This window comes from Ipomoea triloba, chromosome 2 (assembly GCF_003576645.1).
Source record: "Ipomoea triloba cultivar NCNSP0323 chromosome 2, ASM357664v1".
In the NCBI taxonomy this organism is placed as follows: Eukaryota; Viridiplantae; Streptophyta; class Magnoliopsida; order Solanales; family Convolvulaceae; genus Ipomoea; species Ipomoea triloba.
Window position 1 is genome coordinate 2,098,079 of NC_044917.1, and position 8,518 is coordinate 2,106,596.

Genomic DNA, 8,518 nt, shown 5'->3' on the forward strand with positions numbered 1-8,518 from the left:
CATTGACCACGAGAGTGGCGGTGGTGTTGGTGACCTTATCTCATTTTCATTATCTAAGTGTTGCTAGCCTAATATCTTAGGAAATCAAGGATACCTATATGAGTTGATGACATTACGGTCTAAGGAGTAAGTCCCATTGACCACGAGAGTGGCGGTGGTGTTGGTGACCTTATCTCATTTTCATTATCTAAGTGTTGCTAGCCTAATATCTTAGGAAATTGTTTCCTTTGTTGTTCGAGTGAGTCCCATTGACCACGAGAGTGGCGGTGGTGTTGGTGACCTTATCTCATTTTCATTATCTAAGTGTTGCTAGCCTAATATCTTAGGAAATTGTTTCCTTTGTTGTTCGAGTGAGTCCCATTGACCACGAGAGTGGCGGTGGTGTTGGTGACCTTATCTCATTTTCATTGTTGCTAGCCTAATATCTTAGGAAATTGTTTCCTTTGTTGTTCGAGTGAGTCCCATTGACCACGAGAGTGGCGGTGGTGTTGGTGACCTTATCTCATTTTCATTATCTAAGTGTTGCTAGCCTAATATCTTAGGAAATTGTTTCCTTTGTTGTTCGAGTGAGTCCCATTGACCACGAGAGTGGCGGTGGTGTTGGTGACCTTATCTCATTTTCATTATCTAAGTGTTGCTAGCCTAATATCTTAGGAAATTGTTTCCTTTGTTTGTTTCATGCACCTTTCTTACTATGTTTGGGTTAGCTTTCAAACACTGATGTTTGGGTTAGCTTTCAAACACTGTTTCATGCTTTCATGCTTAATCCCCTTACCGCTTTAGCTTTCAAACACTGTTTCATGCTTAATCCCCTTACCGCTTGCTTGTTTTTTCATGCTTAATCGCTTAATCCCCTTACCGCTTTAGCTTTCAAACACTGTTTCATGCTTAATCCCCTTACCGCTTGCTTGTTTTTTCATGCTTAATCCCCTTACCGCTTTGCATGCACCTTTCTTACTATGTTTGGGTTAGCTTTCTTGCTTCCCCTTACCGCTTTGCATGCACCTTTCTTACTATGTTTGGTTCCCCTTACCGCTTTGCATGCACCTTTCTTACTATGTTTGGGTTAGCTTTCCGCTTTGCATGCACCTTTCTTACTATGTTTGGGTTAGCTTTCAAACACTGTTTCATGCTTAATCCCCTTACCGCTTGCTTGTTTTTTCATGCTTAATCCCCTTACCGCTTTGCTTGTTTTCATTATGTTTTATGCACCTTGGGTTAGCTTTCAAACACTGTTTCATGCACCTCTTACTATGTTTGGGTTAGCTTGGGTTAGCTTTCAAACACTGTTTCATGCTTCTGTTTCATGCACCTCTTACTATGTTTGGGTTAGCTTTCAAACACTGTTTCATGCTTAATCCCCTTACCGCTTGCTTACTATGTTTGGGTTAGCTTTCAAACACTGTTTCATGCTTAATCCCCTTAAGCTCTCTTGTGCTGCACCACCGCGAAAACTACAATTCACCAAATGGCGCCGTTGCCGGGGATCGAACCCGGATCACCCGCGTGACAGGCGGGAATATTCACCACTATACTACAACGACCGTGATCGTTGTCAAAAATGAAGTATACGGGTTTAGATTTGTCGTTCCGCTGAGGATTGGGGATTATGGCACGTAATATGCAATCACTAAACTAGGCACTAGTACAAGGAAATCAACAAGAAGCTAAGCAAACGACAACAAGGTAGAACAAACACACATAAGCAATAGATAACTGCAAAATAAAGAAATAGGACTCAAGTTAGGGGCATTACCATCTAGATGATTTAACACTTAAGTTTGGGGGAAGAACATTAACCATATGTTCTTGAGGCAAGCACAAAGGAATCCAAGTTTCCACAAGGATTAGAACAAAGGTTGCCCCATTTTCATGGTGTATCAACCTAAGTTCTTGAAGAACAAAAGCTATTTAAGCCCCAAATCTACCCCTATTTCCATAGAAGAGAAAATGGGTTTGAAATTGGGTTGGCTTAAATCTTCCATCCAACTTCCATTGAAATGAAAGACTTTCCAAAGACACAATAATCATTGGCCATTAACTATTGAAAGATAGAAATAAACCCAATTCAAACTCAAGAACCCTAAATGGGTGTTCATCCCCTTTTATGCAATAATCACATAACAAGCATCAAAATAGATAATACAACCCTAACTCAAGCCCATAAACTAACTACTTATGATTAAATAGCATAAAGAACACAAAGACACAAGTAATAAACATAAATCTTGCAAAAGAAAAGAGATAAAGGAAAGAAAACTTCTCTATTGAAATGGGTGGAAGAATCTTGAAATCCAAGCTTCAAATCCAAGATTACAAGCTCCAAAAGTGTTAAAATACATAGATCTAAGTCTAATCTAACCTAAAAATATGAAAGGGAGTGAATGAGAGTGTTTAGGGTTCAACCATGGGTCAAAACCGTGTTCAAAATGCTCAAAACGAGCTTAAATAGTGAGCAGAGCAGGTCCCAAACGGCCTAGGAAACGGCCGTGTCAATGGCCGTTTGCCTCCTCTTCAAAAACTGCATTTTCACACTGTAAATCGGCATAAATCAAACGCCCATGTATACGGCCGTGTCCCAGGCCGTTTGCCAACACTCCAGAAATTGCATTTTCGAACTCTGTGCAGCTGCTTTGACTTCTAGGCTGTTTTTCACCATTTTCCGTTCAGAATTACGAAATTTGTATCTCTAGCAAAGTTGTAGCCCTTGAAGTCTTCTTTCCAATGGTTTAAAGATCACTTAATTTGGACATTTCTAGGCTGAGATATGGTCCAATTACTAAGATGTCGACGTGCAGAAATTTCAACACATTGATCTTTTGCTTCTCTTTTGTTTTGGTTTGTCTAAATGACAAAGACCATTGAAAATACCAATCTTAGGCTCCCTTGGAAGTGTTGCACCCATCTACATAGTTTCATATTTGGCCTCCATTTGACTCCAATGCCCACCAAAATGCATGAAAATGCTCATCTTTGCTTCTAATGCTTTCCAACTCATACTCCTTGCAAAGTAACACAAATAAGCACTAATTCTCATGAAATTTGGAATGATAAATAAACAAAATAACTTAGTGAAAGGGGGAAAATGTAGACAAATAAGCACTTATCAGACCGCCATATTCGTGTTTTTTTTTATAACATCAAATACCTTTATCATAGTTGTCATCTAATAAATAAAATAATTTTTGATTCATTATAACATAACAAACAAATTTTAATAGTTATCCGTGCATCGCACGGGACAATACTAGTAATGTTATATATGTGGATTGTGGATACATGGGCTGCACATCCAAATATCCAATGACTCCATCCCTCGGGATTCTCAATGTGTACACCCAGGCCAACATAACCTGTTGTTATGTCATGGATTCGGCTCCACTTTGCAAGGTAGACTGAGTTCATATTCACAATTTTAGAAATATATGTTCACAATTATTTTAAACTTTATATTCACAATTATATTATAAACGTTATATTCACAATTTCATAACTATATATTCAACAGTATAACAAAATTTTTAAATGTATATAACACAATTGTGAATATAGAGTTAAAAAAATTTGTGAATATTGAGTAATGTAATTTCGTATTTTGAGATTTAAAATTATATGAATATAGAGTTTTAAAATTGTAAACATGATCTAAATCCACCATGCAAGGTGGACACCCGTCCATAGCATAATTTGGGTTAGCAGTGGGAATACGTCGACCGCCGAGCTTAAGGACCACGACGTTACCCAGTAATTGGTAGGCCAAGTGGAATGTAAAATCAGGAAAATTCCAAATGCTAAATTAAGCAGTAAAAAGCTTAAATAATCCTTACCACAAAAAAAGTATTGATAGGAATAAAAAATCATAAATCACAAATTTGATAATCCTTACAAATGAAGTGAGACAATTCTTTAACAAATATTTTTGTTTATTTGCTATAAGAAGACAATGGTGTTCTATCCATGATCCATGGTAATAAGCCACGTACCAGGCCTCTCTTTGCAGTACAATTATTGTTCTTTGACTTGCTATTCCCATGCTGAAAACCCTAGCTCCTTCTTCGCCTATATATTCAGCGTAGCATTATTTTTCTGTGCATTCATCCGATCCACACCTTCACATGCAATCACTGACATCCGATCTTCATGGCTGTTCCTTCCCTGATCCCTTCCTCCTTTCTCTTCATATTCTTATTACTTTGTAGTCTCCTTTCGGTCTGCAGGGTTTCTTCTTCTACTGTTTCAGTAGAGGAGGAACCCGAGAGCTTTATCGTTTTCATGTCGAAATCTAAGAAACCCCAGGCTTTCTCCACCCATCATCAGTGGTATTCATCCATCATTCATACACTTTCCCCTCTCTCTAACCACTCATCTGAGCTCTTGTACACCTATGACCGTGTTGCCAATGGTTTTTCTGCACGCCTCACGCCCTCCCAAGCCTCTGAACTCCGAAACGTTCCGGGCGTGATCTCTGTCCTTCCGGATCACATCCACCAGCTCCAAACCACTCGTACCCCTCAATTTTTAGGCTTAAGTGATAGTGACCCATCCGGTCTCTGGCAAATCTCTGATTACGGAGCTGATATTATAGTGGGTGTTCTCGACACAGGAATCTGGCCCGAAAGGGCTAGCTTCTCGGGCGATGGTCTATCTCCCAGGCCTGATAGTTGGCTGAGCAAGTGCCAGGCGGGTGAAGATTTTCCGGCGACTTCGTGTAATAATAAAATCATTGGCGCCCGTGTTTTTTACCAAGGCAACGTAGCTGCTACTGGAAAGGCAATGGATGAATCATCGTTATCACCCAGAGATACGAACGGGCATGGCACACATGTTGCCTCTACTGCAGCTGGATCTATTGCTCAAAACGCTAACCTTTTGGGATACGCACCGGGGGAAGCCAGAGGCACGGCGGTAAAAGCCAAAATAGCAGTTTACAAAGTTTGCCATGACTCAGGCTGTTCCGATTCCGATATTCTTGCTGCCATAGATGAAGCTGTTAAAGACGGTGTGGACGTGCTTTCGCTTTCGATTGGTGGTGCCTCCTATAGGCCGTACTCTGAGGACCCCATTGCAATTGGAGGTTTTGGTGCGGTGAAAAATGGTGTGAACGTCGTGTGTGCTGCTGGAAATGATGGCCCCAATGCATATACTGCTAGCAACATCGCGCCATGGATTTTGACGGTTGGTGCTTCCACTATTGATAGGGAATTCCCGGCTGTGGTCACACTAGGGGATGGCAGGACCTTCATTGGCACCTCCTTGTACTCCGGTGAACCACCCGGCGCAAACCTAGTTCCAGTTGTCTACGGCGGTGACGCCAACAGCGTTAACTGTCATCCTGGCCAACTCGACGCTTCAAAAGTCAATGGAAAGATCGTGTTTTGTGAGGCTGATGACGTTACTTCAGTTGTTGATAAAGGAGTGGTGGTAAAATTGGCTGGTGGGTTAGGAATGATCATTCCTAACCCTCCTCCCTATGGCTACGAGCTTGTGGCCAACGCTGATATGATTCCCACGGCAGTCGTTACCGCACCGGACGGAGACATAATCCGGGAATATGTAAGGCCGTCTCCATTGACAGCAACTGCTAAAATCGAATCCAAGGGAACAGTAACTTCTCCGTCTGCACCGCGTGTGGCCGCTTTCTCAAGCCGAGGCCCCAATGTTTTGACTCCTGAAATTCTGAAACCGGATGTGATTGCACCGGGAGTTAACATTCTAGCGGCCTGGACTGGCGCACAAAGCCCCTCCCAAAGCAGCGCTGATGATAGAAGAACGGAATTCAATATTATCTCCGGCACCTCCATGGCATGTCCTCATGTTAGTGGATTAGCCGCCATGCTGAAAAAGGTCCATCCAAATTTGAGCCCCGCTGCCATTAAGTCTGCGCTCATGACAACTTCTTACACTCGGGATAAATCCGGAAATAGTCTCATAGATCTTTCCACTGGAATACCATCCGTGCCCTATTATCATGGATCCGGGCACGTTGATCCAACCAAGGCAGCAGATCCCGGTCTGGTCTATGATACCGGAATTAATGATTATGTGGATTTTTTGTGTACCATTGGGTATGATAGTCAGAAAATTGCGTTGTTCCTGCGGGATGCAGGTCCTCCGGTGGATTGCAGCACGCGAAAGTTGGGTAATCCCGGCTCTCTAAATTACCCTTCATTTTCCGTTGTTTTCAGTGATAATCTCCGGACTGTCACGTACAAGAGAACTGTTAAAAATGTGGGGAAAATCAAGAATCCTGTTTATAATGTAGCAGTAGATATTCCTTCTGACGTTCTCGTGACTGTGTCACCAACCAGCCTGGTGTTTAGTGAGGGAAATGATATACTATCTTATGAGGTAACTTTTACAAGCGTTACACCAGTTGCCACAGTATTCGGGTCATTAGCCTGGAGTGATGGGACTCACGTCGTTAATAGCCCAATAGCTGTGATGGATTTGGCGGCAAAGGGTACGGTGGCTTTGCAGTCTGAAATCTAAATGTATGCATGAATGGATCTAGTTTGTAGCCCATGTAATAAAATAAAGTAATATATTCACGAATAAATGTATGCAATAATGGGCTTAGTTCGTTCCTATGTAGTCAATGTAATGAAACAAATCTATATATAAATTGAAGTATTATGTCGGTCAAATATATCTTTATGACATTACTTTAAATATTGCAATCTCATTAATTATATTGCTATAAGTAGATATATCCAATTTCACACTACCGCATTAGTTATGATCGTTAAGTTAGGCAACAAACTAACTACTATACGCTAAGCCCGGGACAAATATCCTTATCCTTAGCACTACAATATGGATGTTTTAGGTACACTTAATTTTGAATCAATAATTCATTCAGTTACTGAAAAAAGGGTCATGACTTGAGTTGAATTGTTCTTCTGCCATTCACATGCTGAAAATTGGGCAATCAATGATAAATAATAGCATTACAATTTTGTTTGGCAATTTAGATGCCTTTTTCTTCTATTTTACAATGTGTTCTATGTAGACTACAATTTATTTCTTTTGAGGTATATTAATGGCCATGCATGACTAAATCTTGTTAGTTGTTATGCATTGAGTATTAGGTGATCGTATGGGGGCGACACAAAACAAGTTGGTCAGGTGGTAGGCTTGGTAATTAAGCACAATGTTTCAAATTCGACTCTTAATCTTAGTAATTGTATTATTTAATTATTAAAGGGGCTTATTAGCTCCTTTCAAAAAAAAAAAAAAAGGGCTTATTAGCTATGCATCGAGTAATAACAAAAATATGAACTTTGCATTTATCAGTCATCTTAATGTCCCAGCAGTATTTTATGGCATGTTATACATTTTATTTTTTTTTTGAATACGCATGTTATACATTTATAATGTATCGATTGTAATACATTTCGCATGTTATCCATGTTTGAATTATGAATCATTAATTCATTCAACTACCAGTTCAGTTGTTCTTTAGCCATTGGTTATCTGTAGTTGACGATGATTTTACATAATAATGGTTGGAAGAAGCTAGAATACACACATAAAATGGCAATTAAGAGTGTAGTGACGATATTCAAAATATTAAGTGGTTAATGTTAGCCACAGGGAATAAGAATCAAAGTCATACACATTGTTTGCTTGACAACTTTTTAAAACAATTGTATATAATTTGATTACCTTTATAATTACAAAACACATTAATTATCTAATTTAATTTAAATCAATTATCATTCTATTAATTTAACTTTATCCTCATTATTTCATGGCCTTCTCTAAACACATGTATAGGATTTGAAAGCCATACTCATCTCTCTTCATTGTATTGTCTACTCACTTCGTTGTCACTCGTAAGATCAATTATTGCCTTGATTTGTTTATGTGTGTATTTTAAAAACATTTATTCTAATTATAGGATCATATATAACCAAACGTCAATATTGGCCGGTAATTCCACCTAACTACTAAATATGTAAAATACTTTCATCAAAATTCATTCTAATTATCAAGTATTTGATTCGCATTTCAATTTTAATTTCTATGTTCAAACCAAACACACCCTAACACTTAATGTAAGGATCGGATCGGATCGAATATTCTTATCCGTAGTACTACAAGGTGGATGTCCTTGATACACTTAATTATGAATCATTAATTCATTTAGCTACCCAACCTCGTTGAAAATATGGTCATGACTCATGAGTTCAATTGTTCTTTTGCCGTTCACATGCTGAAAATTGGACAGTCAATGATTGCATTCCAATTTCGTTTTGCTTTCTTTCTGTAAAAGTAATTTAAGTTTGAATTCCAAACTTAAGAATCCATCACTATTTTTACACTAAAAATGGGTATAAGAGGTAAATTGCGGGATATATCTTAACTAGTATACATGTACTAAATGCTTATTCAAATTTTGTACCCTGCGACTACTAGCAAAGCAAAACATGTGAACTTTGAGTTAATTGACCTCGGGAGCCTAGAGAAAAAAAAAAAAAAAAAAAAAAAAAAAAAAAAAAAAAAAAAAAAAAAAAAA

General features: G+C 38.9%; 1 protein-coding gene and 1 non-coding gene across 2 annotated transcripts; one reads left to right on the forward strand and one right to left on the reverse strand.

Moving 5' to 3' along the window:
• Window positions 1–1,472: 1,472 nt before the first annotated feature.
• TRNAD-GUC lies at window positions 1,473–1,544 on the reverse strand. Its single transcript has one exon. It is a non-coding gene; the product is annotated as a tRNA-Asp (tRNA).
• Window positions 1,545–4,130: 2,586 nt separating this feature from the next.
• Window positions 4,131–6,644, forward strand: LOC116009724 (subtilisin-like protease SBT1.4). Its single transcript, XM_031248846.1, has one exon. The coding sequence runs from the start codon at window positions 4,141–4,143 to the stop codon at window positions 6,487–6,489; it is 2,349 nt and encodes a 782-aa protein (XP_031104706.1). The 5' UTR covers window positions 4,131–4,140; the 3' UTR covers window positions 6,490–6,644.
• The last annotated feature ends 1,874 nt before the right edge of the window (window positions 6,645–8,518 follow it).